We start from the raw sequence: 14,509 nt of genomic DNA, 5'->3' as shown, positions 1-14,509 counted from the left end.
CACCACAGGAGAAGCCACCATTGAGTTACTTTGACCCCCGCACCCAGGAAGAGGAGAGAGGCACCACAGCACATATTCTGGCATCATATCAGCCACCACAGGAGAAGCCACCATTGAGTTACTTTGACCCCCGCACCCAGGAAGAGGAGAGAGGCACCACAGCACATATTCTGGCATCATATCAGCCACCACAGGAGAAGCCACCATTGAGTTACTTTGACCCCCGCACCCAGGAAGAGGAGAGAGGCACCACAGCACATATTCTGGCATCATATCAGCCACCACAGGAGAAGCCACCATTTAGTTACTTTGACCCCTTCACCCAAACAGAGGAGAGAGGTTCCACATCAGAGAATCAGGCATCATATCAACCACCACAGGAGTAGGCCACAATTTAGTTTATTTGACCCCTGCACCCAGGAAGAGGAGAGAGGCCCCACAGCACATATTCTGGCATCATATCACACACCACAGGAGAAGGCCTCTTTCAGTGATTTAGGCCTTTGGACCCAGAGAGAGGAGAGAGGTCAGAGATTAGCTTCATATCCCCCAGCACAGCAGAAGACCGCTTTATTTGACTTAGGCCTCAGCACCCAGACAGAAGACAGAGGTAGCATGGCAGAGGTTATGGCTTCATGTCACCCGTTAGTTTAACCGGCCACTTTCATCTGGTTAGGCCCCGGCGCCCAGACAGAGAAGAGTTTCATTCAACTGTGGGTTTCATAAAATTTGTATCAAATAAAGAAGTGGCCCGTAGCACAACAAGACATGTTTTAGGCAGTTAATAAGGACTACTCTGCACAAGGGAGGAACAGGTCCTGTGGGATCCATGCCTGGTTCATCTTTATGAAGGTCAGCTTGTCCACGTTGGCTGTGGACAGGCGGCTGCGCTTGTCAGTAATGACGCCCCCTGCCGTGCTGAATACGCGTTCAGATAAAACGCTGGCCGCCGGGCAGGAAAGCACCTCCAAGGCATAACATGCTAACTCTGGCCACGTGGACAATTTCGAAACCCAGTAGTTGAATGGGGAGGAACCATCCGTCAGGATGTGGAGGGGTGTGCAGACATACTGTTCAACCATGTTAGTGAAATGCTGCCTCCTGCTAACACGTTCCGTATCAGGTGTCGGTGCAGATAGCTGTGGCGTGGAGACAAAACTTTTCCACATTTCTGCCATGCTAACCCTGCCCTCAGATGAGCTGGCCGTGACACAGCTGCGTTGGCGACCTCTTGCCACTCCTCTGCCTTCACCTTCCACCTGTTCCCCTGTGACATGTGGGAATGCTCTCAAGAGCGCCTCTATCAGCGTGCGCTTGTACTCGCGCATCTTACGGTCGCGCTCCAGTTCAGGAATTAAAGTGGGCACATTGTCTTTATACCGGGGATCCAGCAGGGTGGCCACCCAGTAGTCTGCACACGTTAAAACGTGGGCAACTCTGCTGTCGTTGCGCAGGCATTGGAGCATATATTCGCTCATGTGGGCCAGGCTACCCATGGGTAAGGACAAGCTGTCCTCTGTGGGAGGCGTATCGTCATCGTCCACCGTATCCCCCCAGCCACGCACCAGTGATGGGCCTGGGCTGCCACCCCGCTGTGAACTTGCGTCATCCTCGTCCCCCTCCACCTCCTCCTCCTCATCCTCCTCGTCCTCCAGTACAGTGCCTTGGCTGGCGACTTGTGAACCTGTCCTCTGCTGCTTAAACAAACCTCCCTCTGAGCCACTTCGAACAGACTGGCCCGAAAGTGTTAGAAACGAGCCCTCATCCTCCTCCTCCTCCTCCTCCACCTGGGCCACCTCCTCTAACATCATTGCCCTAAGTGTTTTCTCAAGGAGACATAGAAGTGGTATTGTAACGCTGATAACAGTGTCATCGCCACTGGCCATGTTGGTGGAGTACTCGAAACAGCGCAGCAGGGCACACAGGTCTCGCATGGAGGCCCAATCATTGGTGGTGAAGTGGTGCTGTTCGGCAGTACGACTGACGCGAGCGTGCTGCAGCTGAAACTCCACTATGGCCTGCTGCTGCTCGCACAGTCTCTCCAGCATGTGCAAGGTGGAGTTCCACCGGGTGGGCACGTCGCATATGAGGCGGTGAGCGGGAAGGCCGAAGTTCCGCTGTAGCGCAGACAGGCGAGCAGCGGCAGGATGTGAACGGCGGAAGCGCGCACAGACGGCCCGCACTTTATGCAGCAGCTCTGACATGTTGGGGTAGTGGTGAATGAACCTCTGCACCACCAAGTTCAGCACATGCGCCAGGCAAGGGATGTGCGTCAAACCGGCTAGTCCCAGAGCTGCCACGAGATTTCGCCCATTATCGCATACCACCAGGCCTGGCTTGAGGCCCACCGGCAGAAACCACTCGTCGGTCTGTTGTTCAATACCCCGCCACAACTCCTTTGCGCTGTGGGGCCTGTCCCCCAAACATATGAGTTTCAGAATGGCCTGCTGACGTTTACCCCGGGCTGTGCTGAAGTTGGTGGTGAAGGTGTGTGGCTGACCGGATGAGCTGGTGGAAGCAGTGGAGGAGGAAGCCGAGTAGGAGGAGGAGGCTACAGGAGGCAGAGAATGATGCCCTGCGATCCTAGGGGGCGGAAGGACGTGCGCCAAGGAACTGTCCGCCGGGGGCCCAGCCGCCACTACATTCATCCAGTGTGCAGTTAGTGAGATATAGCGTCCCTGGCCGTGCTTACTGGTCCACGTATCTGTGGTTAGGTGGACCTTGCCACAAATGGCGTTGCGCAGTGCACACTTGATTTTATCGGACACTTGCATGTGCAGGGAAGGCACGGCTGTCTTGGAGAAGTAGTGGCGGCTGGGAACCACATACTGCGGGACAGCCATGGCCATCAGCTGTTTGAAGCTGTCTGTGTCCACCAGCCGGAATGACAGCATTTCAAAGGCCAGCAGTTTAGAAATGCTGGCGTTCAGGCCAAGGGCTCGAGGGTGACTCGGGGGGAATTTGCGCTTCCTCTCTAAGGTTTGAGATATTGAGAGCTGAACGCTGCTGTGTGATATAGTGGAGACGCTAGTTGACGGTGGCGGTGGTGGTGGTGTCGGTGGCACATCCTCTGTTTGCTGCTCGGCAGGTGGCAACATTCCTCCTCTTGAGGCGGAAGCCGAGGCAGCAGCGGTAGAGGGAGCAGGGGGAGCCTCAGCGAGTGCCTGGTTTTTAAGGTGTGTACCCCACTGCAGTTCATGCTTTGCATGTAGATGCCTGGTCATGCAGGTTGTGCTGAGGTTCAGAACGTTAATGCATCGCCTCAGGCTCTGATGGCAGAGCGTGCAAGTCACTCGGGTCTTGTCGGTAGGACATTGTTTAAAGAAGTGCCATGCCAGGGAACTCTTTGAAGCTGCCTTTGTGGGGCTGGGTCCCTGTTGGCGATGTCCAGTAGCAGGCGAACTCTGGGGGCGGCGGCTCGTCTGCTTTGGCCCCCTGCTCCCTCTTTGGCTTCGCTGTTGTCTCGGTCTCACCACTACCTCTTCCTCTGAACTGTGAAAGTCATCGCCACGACCTTCAGTCCATGTGGGGTCTAAGACCTCATCGTCCTCTGCATCGTCTTCCACCCAGTCTCCCTCCCTGACCTCCTCCTGTTCAGTCTGCACACTGCAAAAAGACGCGGCAGTGGGCACCTGTGTTTCGTCATCATCAGAGAGTCGGTGACTCTGCTGTGGTGGTATTCCCATGTCCTCTTCATCTGGAGACATAAGTGGTTGTGCGTCAGTGCATGGTATGTCTTCCTCCACTGGGGAAGGGCTAGGTGGACGCCCCTGGGAAACCCTGGAAGCAGAGTCTTCAAACAGAAGAAGAGACTGCTGCATAACTTGTGGCTCAGACCGTTTCCCTGATATGCTTGGGGGTGATGTGACAGACTGATGGGCTTGGTTTTCAGGTGCCACCTGTGCGCTTTCCGCAGAAGACTGGGTGGAAGACCATGTGGTGAACGTGCTGGAAGCACTGTCGGCCACCCAATCGATTAATGCCTGTACCTGCTCAGGCCTTACCATCCTAAGAGCGGCATTGGGCCCCACGAGATATTGCGGTACATTCTGCCGGCTAGTTGAGGGAGTTCGTTCCCTACTGTGTGCGCCTGGGGCCGAACGGCCACGTCCTCTACCAGCAACACAGGCTCCACGGACACCACCACGACCGCGTCCTCGTCCCTTAATAGTATTTTTCTTCATTGTTGCGATTGAACTCGCACCACAATGAAATATATTATTTTTTATAAGCAAAATCCCCTCACTGGAATACTTTCAGTCTTTTGACTGTATGGATTACAGATGGAATGACTGTTATATGTGAGTACCGCTTTCTTTGACAGATTCTAGTATGGGTACATATATGTTTTCCCAACCCCAGCACATTAGTTTGCTAATTCCAGATGTATGAAACGCAGGCCTAACTGTATCTAGTATATTGAACGCCAGATAAACTAACTTGGCCTTTTTTAAATAAAAAAAAAATTCCCTCACTGGAATACTTTCAGTCTTTTGACTGTATGGATTACAGATGGAATGACTGTTATATGTGAGTACCGCTTTCTTTGACAGATTCTAGTATGGGTACATATATGTTTTCCCAACCCCAGCACATTAGTTTTCTAATTCCAGATGTATGAAACGCAGGCCTAACTGTATCTAGTATATTGAACGCCAGATAAACTAACTTGGCCTTTTTTAAATAAATAAAAAATTCCCTCACTGGAATACTTTCAGTCTTTTGACTGTATGGATTACAGATGGAATGACTGTTATATGTGAGTACCGCTTTCTTTGACAGATTCTAGTATGGGTACATATATGTTTTCCCAACCCCAGCACATTAGTTTGCTAATTCCAGATGTATGAAACGCAGGCCTAACTGTATCTAGTATATTGAACGCCAGATAAACTAACTTGGCCTTTTTTAAATAAAAAAAATCCCCTCACTGGAATACTTTCAGTCTTTTGACTGTATGGATTACAGATGGAATGACTGTTATATGTGAGTACCGCTTTCTTTGACAGATTCTAGTATGGGTACATATATGTTTTCCCAACCCCAGCACATTAGTTTGCTAATTCCAGATGTATGAAACGCAGGCCTAACTGTATCTAGTATATTGAACGCCAGATAAACTAACTTGGCCTTTTTTAAATAAAAAAAATCCCCTCACTGGAATACTTTCAGTCTTTTGACTGTATGGATTACAGATGGAATGACTGTTATATGTGAGTACCGCTTTCTTTGACAGATTCTAGTATGGGTACATATATGTTTTCCCAACCCCAGCACATTAGTTTGCTAATTCCAGATGTATGAAACGCAGGCCTAACTGTATCTAGTATATTGAACGCCAGATAAACTAACTTGGCCTTTTTTAAATAAAAAAAATCCCCTCACTGGAATACTTTCAGTCTTTTGACTGTATGGATTACAGATGGAATGACTGTTATATGTGAGTACCGCTTTCTTTGACAGATTCTAGTATGGGTACATATATGTTTTCCCAACCCCAGCACATTAGTTTGCTAATTCCAGATGTATGAAACGCAGGCCTAACTGTATCTAGTATATTGAACGCCAGATAAACTAACTTGGCCTTTTTTAAATAAAAAAAATCCCCTCACTGGAATACTTTCAGTCTTTTGACTGTATGGATTACAGATGGAATGACTGTTATATGTGAGTACCGCTTTCTTTGACAGATTCTAGTATGGGTACATATATGTTTTCCCAACCCCAGCACATTAGTTTGCTAATTCCAGATGTATGAAACGCAGGCCTAACTGTATCTAGTATATTGAACGCCAGATAAACTAACTTGGCCTTTTTTAAATAAAAAAAATCCCCTCACTGGAATACTTTCAGTCTTTTGACTGTATGGATTACAGATGGAATGACTGTTATATGTGAGTACCGCTTTCTTTGACAGATTCTAGTATGGGTACATATATGTTTTCCCAACCCCAGCACATTAGTTTGCTAATTCCAGATGTATGAAACGCAGGCCTAACTGTATCTAGTATATTGAACGCCAGATAAACTAACTTGGCCTTTTTTAAATAAAAAAAATTCCCTCACTGGAATACTTTCAGTCTTTTGACTGTATGGATTACAGATGGAATGACTGTTATATGTGAGTACCGCTTTCTTTGACAGATTCTAGTATGGGTACATATATGTTTTCCCAACCCCAGCACATTAGTTTGCTAATTCCAGATGTATGAAACGCAGGCCTAACTGTATCTAGTATATTGAACGCCAGATAAACTAACTTGGCCTTTTTTAAATAAAAAAAATTCCCTCACTGGAATACTTTCAGTCTTTTGACTGTATGGATTACAGATGGAATGACTGTTATATGTGAGTACCGCTTTCTTTGACAGATTCTAGTATGGGTACATATATGTTTTCCCAACCCCAGCACATTAGTTTGCTAATTCCAGATGTATGAAACGCAGGCCTAACTGTATCTAGTATATTGAACGCCAGATAAACTAACTTGGCCTTTTTTAAATAAAAAAAAAATTCCCTCACTGGAATACTTTATGGCTTTTCACTGTATGGATTACAGGTGGACTGGTATTAGTAGGGGTGACACAAGCACACCCAAGTCCCTGATGTAGGATTTCTATGGCACAGACCACTATTACAAGTGATTAATGGACGTTGGGAGAGATTGTGCTGCAGCACTAGTCCCAAGATGGCCGCCGCCTATCAGCCCAGTAACATGTGCCACAAAATGGTCTGCACAACCTTTAAAAAAAATAGCCTTGGACTGTGCTGCTAAATCGCTATTGGTCTGATTCCCAGGTGTAGATGTCTGACTTGTTTGGAGCTTTGGAATGCACACTGTGGCAGCTTCTGCTGCAGCACTACAAGTCGCAAAATGGCGGCCGGCGGTCAGCCCAGGTACATGTGGATGGAAAAATCACTCTGGCCACTCTAAAAATAGCCAATCCCTATCAAAAAAGCAGCTCAGCTGCAGTTGTTCAGATGAATCACAGGTGGAGGAGAGAAATTTGCTTCCAGTTATTCAATTATCCCTGCCTATTCTCGCCCTAGCATCAGCTGCGTCTATCCCTGTTCTATTCACATCGGGAGTGAGCACGTCCCGACGTGCGCACAAGCTTATAAAGAGGCTGAGTCACATGCTGCACTTGGCCAATCACAGCCTTGCCAATAGTAGGCATGGCTGCGATGGCATCTTAGGGCAAGTAGTATGATGCATGTTGATTGGCTGCTTTGCAGCCTTTCAAAATGCGCCAAAATACATGCCGAACGACGAACCCGAACTTTTACGAAAAAGTTCGGGTTCGGGTCCGTGTCACGAACACCCCAAAATTCGGTACGGACCCGAACTATGCTCGAACTGTTCGCTCAACACTAATTAGGAAATGATATAAACAACACAAACCTAAAATGGGAGTGAGATATTTAGATTATGGAGGAAGTAATTCTTAGCTCAATAGCAGAACCTAGAGCACAGGTAGGATGGTAGACAAAAATGAGGAAGAAGATATATGGTAGTGCAGCACTGTGAAGATCTTTGTGGGTGAGTGATATATTATTGTATTCAGTAATGTATGGACAACCAGTGCAGTGACTGGCACACGGTAGAGGCAGGGCCGTCTTTAATATTGATTGGACCCTGGGCAAAAATTTACTTGGGCCCCCTGGATCCTGCCTTCCCACACCTTCAATCACGCCCTCCACCACAACACACACACAAAAAATCCACACATCTGGTAGAGTACAGTGAATGACTGTAAATACTTCCAGTTCTGAAGACTCCAGCGGCTCAGGATCAGTGCTCTGGGCAGCTGGGCTCAGGCTGGAAGTGGGCATCACTCTGAAGGAAGGAGACCAGGGCTCGGCTCACCCTAGCATTACAGTGCAGCATTACAGTGCACCCCAGCACCCCACAGTATGCAGTATAGCACCCTATAGTATACAGCAACCCACAGTATGCAGTATAGCACCCTATAGTATACAGCACCACACAGTATGCAGTATAGCACCCCACACTACACAGTACCCCACAGTATATAGTAGAGCAGTATAGCAGCCCACAGTATACAGCACCACACAGTATGCAGTATAGCACCCCACACTATACAGTACCTCACAGTATATAGTAGAGCAGTATAGCAGCCCACAGTATACAACACCTCACAGTATACAGTGGAGCAGTATAGCACCTCACCGTATACAGCACCCCAAACTATACACGATACAGCACCCCACACTATACAGCCCCCCACACTATACAGTACAGCAGTATAGCACTCCACAATATACAGCCCCCCACAGTATACAGCACCCCACACTATACAGCCCCCCACACTATACAGTACAGTAGTATAGCACTCCACAAAATACAGCACCCACAGTATACAGTATACAGCCCCCCACAGTATACAGCACCCCACACTATACACCTTATTTCTACAGAATCATACTGACAGCTTTATGTCACTATGATTCTGTGTAAAAAAGGCCAAGCAGAGACACATAGCATTATAAATCATGATAATGCCGTGAGCTCCTGCAAGTCTAGAGCAGAGGATCACATTCACACATGGAGCGTGATTCCCGCAATGGACTCGCTCGTGTGAAACAGCCCTTACTGTTTCTACAGAAAGAAAAAGACAGATTCTAGAGATGTTTTTGAGGGGCAAGCAAGGGACTTACCAGTTAATTAATGGTTCTTTATTTTACCATATTTTCTCTCATTGCTCATTTTTTTGCAGAACATGGAAAACCCTTTTTATTGGGCTAAGGAACAAGAAATAATTTAAAAAAATGTCTTATAAATACTACATACTTTTGAAACTCTTATTCGACCACCAAGAAGGCCACTGAAGCAAACATATGGGCCGGGGAGATTTATCAAAAGAAAACTGGCTTTGTTGCCCATAGCAGTTGATTAGATTCAACCATTCTTTTATCAGAGATCCTTTGGAAAATGAAAGGATCAATCTGCTTGGTTGCTATGGGTAACTAAAGGTGGATTTACTGCAAATGCTCGCCCATCTAAATGTGCCGCCAATCACCCAATAAATGAGCAAAATGCTGGTTCATCGGATGATCCTGTTGTTTCTGCAGGCACATAACTCATTATTTCTGGGCAGCAGATCGTATGGTCTAAACAGTGATCTGCTGCCCAAAATCAATGATTCTGTATGGGAATTAGTGTTGATCACGAATATTCTAATTGCAAATTTTTATTGCGAATATCGGCACTTCGAGAATTCGCAAAGATCTAGAATATAGTGCTATATCTTCCTAATCATGAATATTCTAGATTTATTTTCATCAGTACCCTCACTGCTTCTTGCTTGTGGGCCAATAAGAAGGCTGCAATATCTTTGTCTGAGCTTAGCAACATCCCTAGCAACCAATAGAAAAGTTGCCTACCCCTTTACTATATAAGAAACTCCCCAGCAGCCATTTTCTCCTGTTTTTTTTGCAGTTCCGAGAGAGAGAGAGCAGTGTCATTGCTGTGCTCTGTGCTTTCATCTGGATCCTATTCCTTATCTAATTACATTAGATAGTTAGTTAGCTCATATATATAATACAGATAGTTAGTGGGAGATAGTCAGTGTAGGTTAGATAGTGATATAGTGAAGCTGATAGGTTCCAGTGCAGGGTGTTAGGTAGTGTTATAGGAATTACTGTGATGTGATAGGCATTAGTGTCTAGCAGCTTGAAAAATTTAGCAAAAGTGAGCCACGCCTGTATTGCGCACGCAATATGCGCATATTACATTGCCGATTTTTGCAATCAAGAAAATAATTACTGGAGATCACAAATTCTAGAATTTGCGAATTTATGTTGAATATTAGGCCAAAAATTTGTGAAATATCGTGAAAACGAATATTGCCTATGCTGCTCATCACTAATGTGGATGAGGGATCGCTCGTACCGTGAAAGAGATTGCTGCATGTAAATGCAATTATCTCCTTCACTAAACGAGCAGTCGACTGTCAGGAAAGAACACTTCATTCTTGACGATCAGCTGTAACATCGTGCGGTGTAAAAGACAATTTTACTTTTCACCGGTTTTAATAAATCTGCATTTTATTTTATTTGTATCAGGGGATTTGCATTTATAATGTGTCTTTCTGTTCTTTGTAGGTTTAATAGACAGTTCTGGAATTAAACTGCATTACACCCCCCACACAAGAAAATATGATGCTGGTGTTTTAGAGGCAGGCATTTGGGTCAGCCTATATCACATGATCCCACCAGGTATGCCTGCATTCAGCTCCGAAGGACACTGCACTATGGAATGTTTGGAAGAGGTGTGTGTAGTGACTGCCCCTGACTGCCATTTTATTCCTCAAACAGCATTCCAGTAAATCTTGATGTATTCTATAACTTGCATAAGTAAATTATACCTCTTTTTGACTAGATTTCTATTGCCATGCAGATGGTAAAATTATAGCTGATGTACCAAAAACTGATATAAAAATGTAGCTGTTCCATTAGCAGCCAACACATATGTAGACCAGAAGCCAATCCTAGCCCATGTGGAGATTGGCTGTATTCCAAATGGAATTATATAATGAGCAAAATAGTTCATTTAGAAAAGAAGGAGCATTATAGCAAAGACTAAAACTTCTTCTCTCCCTTGCTGAACTTTACACAACCCTTGGGCCAATTACCCACCCCCTTTAGTAAGCCTTCCGAGGACAAGGGGATGCATGCACAATGGAGCGCACACCTCTTAGTTCAGCCACCATTTTCATCTGAAGGAATATGAGACTCAATCACAAAACCGTTATGTAACAAAATAATCTGCCATCTTATTAGGGTAATTATTAAGATACAACAGCTCTTAGCTTTACTGAGGTTCCTTTTTCACCAACTTCACAGCTGTCTTAAAATAGCGGCCCAGCTGCAGGCTGAAACTGTTCAGCACACTGAATCAAAATGGCATTGCACTTCATTAAACTGTCACTAACAACCTCTGGGTGGCCATGGATTTACCACTGGCAACCAAACCCCAGCCATGCTGAGAAAAGGCTAGGTTGCGGCCATTACTGCCACATTATCTAAAATCCAATGTCCTTATGGTCACAACACAATAAAATCCACACCACCTTCCTCTGTCTCATGGCTTACCATAACACAGCCAGGCTTTTCCACCTTGGCCTAGTTTATGAAAGTCATAGTAGAAGAGCATAGAGAAATTCTGAGTAATCCTCATCTATTACATCTTGCAAATGCCTGCAGCAAGTTGGGTCAAATTATACTATCATTCTTACTGTCATCAGAATTCTCCCTGTCTAGATTAAATTTTCTCAAAGTACGGTATATATATATATGCAAATTTATTAAAAAGGAAAAGCTAAAGTTTTGCCTGGACATAAGTATTCAGACCCTTTACTGTGACAGTGGACATTTTGCTCTGGGGACCTCCCATTTCTCTTGATCATCTTTGAGATATTTCACCTTTATCTGAGTCCACTTGGTAAACTCAGTTGATTGGAAAGACACTCCCCTGTCTATATAAGTTATCACAGCTGGCAATGCACGTCATAGCAAATACGAGTTTCAGGGCTACACTAACCCTGTGTGTGTGTTCTACATTGCGGTCATATCCTGACAGGCTGTCTACCAATGGTCCACAATCAACCTGACAAAACTGGAGAGGATATGCCAAAAAGAATGGCAGAAAATCCCCAAATCCACATGCACAAATCTTATGGCATCATATCCAAGAAAACTGGAGGCTGTAATGGCTGCCAATGGTGCAGCTCATGCACCCAGTTCTTGCACCCAGCCATGATCATGCTCCCCTGACATCTACAGGTCTCCTCCCATTCACTATTTTAAGGCCAGGCCTCCCCCAGCAACTTCTTCGGCCACCTTATAGGCCCTAGTCTTGGAAGAAGTCCCTGTGTACCTTTCGAGTTTACCTTTCCTCCTCTCAGTACTACAGTATGTGCACCATCTAGCAGAAAAGGGTATTCTGCCATTCTTCTTGATGAATGATGCCAGCATGGATTCTTCTTTGCCCCCATGCTGCCACCCTATTGTGTGGATTCTTTCTGGGTCTGCTGCCACTAGAAGAGGCTGTCTTGCACCTCCCAAACCGACCAGAGCATTTTTGTTGGGGCTTTTACACAGTGGTAGCAGAAGAGGGCCACATGACTAAGCTTCTACAATGGTCTAAACTGATGTGGGGATGAGTAGCTGCATAAAATACAGCATCACATCCTGCCCCTTCTACCTTGCAACCAAATGTCCCTGCAGCCAGGCTATCTCATGCTGAGCAGCACGTTCTCACATGGATCCCAAAAAGACCTTGTCATCCTTCAAATCAGACTGGAAGAGCAACTAAAGGCCCAGAGACACCTCCTATTTCCAGGTTCAAATGTGAATGGATATCTCCTTCTACCCCCTTATTAATAAATAACCCTACTCCCATTCACTACTTTGACTATTCCCTTCTACAATTGCTATATTATCTTTTCCTCTTGCCCGCCACTAAACTGCTAATACCCTGTCTCTCCACTGACCCCATCATGACCCCGTCATGTATGTGCCTCACATACCATAGTCATGTTTCCTCTCTTTATTATCACCAAATATACTACAATTACTTTGATTGTACAAGTCACAAACAAAGGCTATTAATGAAATATATAATCAAAAGAAGCATTGTATAATGCTGTGCATAACATCTCTCACCATAACATCTGCAGTTTATTCATTGCAGGGAGTTTTAAACAATGAAGTGAAAAGAATTTTTGTGGCCTAACCAGGAAGTCTCCCCCAAATAGACCAGATGTGAGATCAATGAATTGAAAGTATATTGTCCTTAACAATGAGGGTTGTGTTCCTCCAATGATAAATGTCACTAAAATATTTTGAGAAACTATCATTGAAAAACCTGAAACAAATTTGTCTCCTCCCTTCTTTGCCTTGACTGCATTTAAGTAGGAAATGCAAGTGAGCTATGTTGTAGGAGATGAATAAATATATCTGCATATAATAATTTTAGATGAAATAATGTATCTTTTATTGTTCTCAGGCTCTGAGTCATGAACAACCAGATGGAATCCATGTACTAGCTGTTCTTCTTCATGCTCATCAAGCTGGCCAAGTTCTCCGTGCACGTCATTTCAGAAAAGGAGAAGAGCAGAAGTTACTTGCATATGACAATGAATTTGACTTCAATTTTCAGGAGTTCCAATATCTAGAAGAAGAACGAACCATTCTGCCTGTACGTTTATTGTCTGTTAGTCTACACATAATGTGGGCATTACCTGCTTTCAGTTAGTCGTAAAACTGGCACATTTCATCATCTGTATAGCACACACAACACACACGGTTCCAGTGGTTCTTCAAAACCACATTAAAATGGGATTCTACTGTGATCTTATTTTGGGTCAGTTGAACCACAGGAGGTCTAGGTGATATGACCACATTGCAGACATTAAAATGTTTGCATATCATAATCTTAAATCAGTCTTAAAGATACAGTGAAGTGCCGCTAAAAGACCATCTCTTTGAGAAGATTCCTTATCTAGACCAGATTTTAAGTTCCACAATATTTTATGTATACTGACCATAGTCTTTGAAAGGACATTCGCCTAAAAGACCACTTTTAAATGTAATTTTGGGTAGTAGTGTCAAAGAGGCTTCACTGTACCACAAGAAGTCTTTGAGTCTTTGTTATGTCCCCAGCTAAAAATACTTTTCAATTATAAAAAAATAAAAATAATAATAGTTGATTTAAAGGGAGTCTATCACGTCATTTTCACCAATATAATTAACAGTATTGCCCCACAGAAGAATGCAAAGGCATTCCAAAGATACCTGTATGTACTTATGGCTTTATTCCATGTCCAGGAAAACCATTTTTATGCTGCTGAAATACAGCTCCAAAGTGCCCATCTGGGCTGGCTTTGCTTTGGGCACTTGGAACAGTTATATTGGTGGCAGATCGGATCACACTGTCAGAAGGAGGGGCCTGTGATTAGCAGGTCCCTGCAACACACTATTTTTCAGTAGTGAGTAAAACTAACCTCCTGACCCAAAACAGTCAGGTCCCCACTGAAAACTGTCAGCAGTGGCTGAGTAATAAAATATAGCATTACAAGCCTAGCTCCCCCCTTCCTCCGGGCACCAAATAGCATTAACAACCTCATCCCTGTATTACCCTACCGATCAGCAAACTTTCACTGAAATTACCTTTATTGGTGTCTTCCTCCTTCAGTCAGGTATCTCTAATATGAGGGCAAGGAAGAGCTAATCACTGTAATTCAAGGAAAGTTTGTTGCAGTAACAGCTTTTCCCTGCTGCCGAGTGTACTGTATACTATATTTTCTCTCCCTATTCCTTTTGTCAGATGCAATCTGTCTGTGGAGCAGCAGTTTCTACAGTCTATCAGTTCTTACAGTCTCACAATTACTTCCAGTATACATATGTGGGTGTGGGTGTGGGTGTGTGTATGTACATATATATATATATATATATATATATATATATATATATATAATATACACTG

General features: G+C 44.7%; 1 protein-coding gene across 2 annotated transcripts in view; it reads left to right on the top strand.

Annotated features, from left to right (window-relative positions):
- The window catches only part of MOXD1 (monooxygenase DBH like 1), a 178,130-nt gene that overhangs the window by 138,194 nt on the left and 25,427 nt on the right, over positions 1–14,509 (top strand). For both annotated transcript variants that reach the window (XM_040429153.1, XM_040429152.1), the window contains exons 7-8: positions 10,126–10,292; positions 13,031–13,222. In XM_040429153.1, coding sequence (XP_040285087.1) covers positions 10,126–10,292; positions 13,031–13,222 — 359 coding nt within the window. The remainder of the gene's footprint in view (positions 1–10,125; positions 10,293–13,030; positions 13,223–14,509) is intronic.

The sequence above is a fragment of the Bufo bufo genome, chromosome 4, assembly GCF_905171765.1.
Source record: "Bufo bufo chromosome 4, aBufBuf1.1, whole genome shotgun sequence".
Taxonomy (NCBI): Eukaryota; Metazoa; Chordata; class Amphibia; order Anura; family Bufonidae; genus Bufo; species Bufo bufo.
The sequence above is the reverse complement of the archived record's forward strand: the minus strand, read 5'-3'. Positions and strand labels throughout refer to the sequence as shown.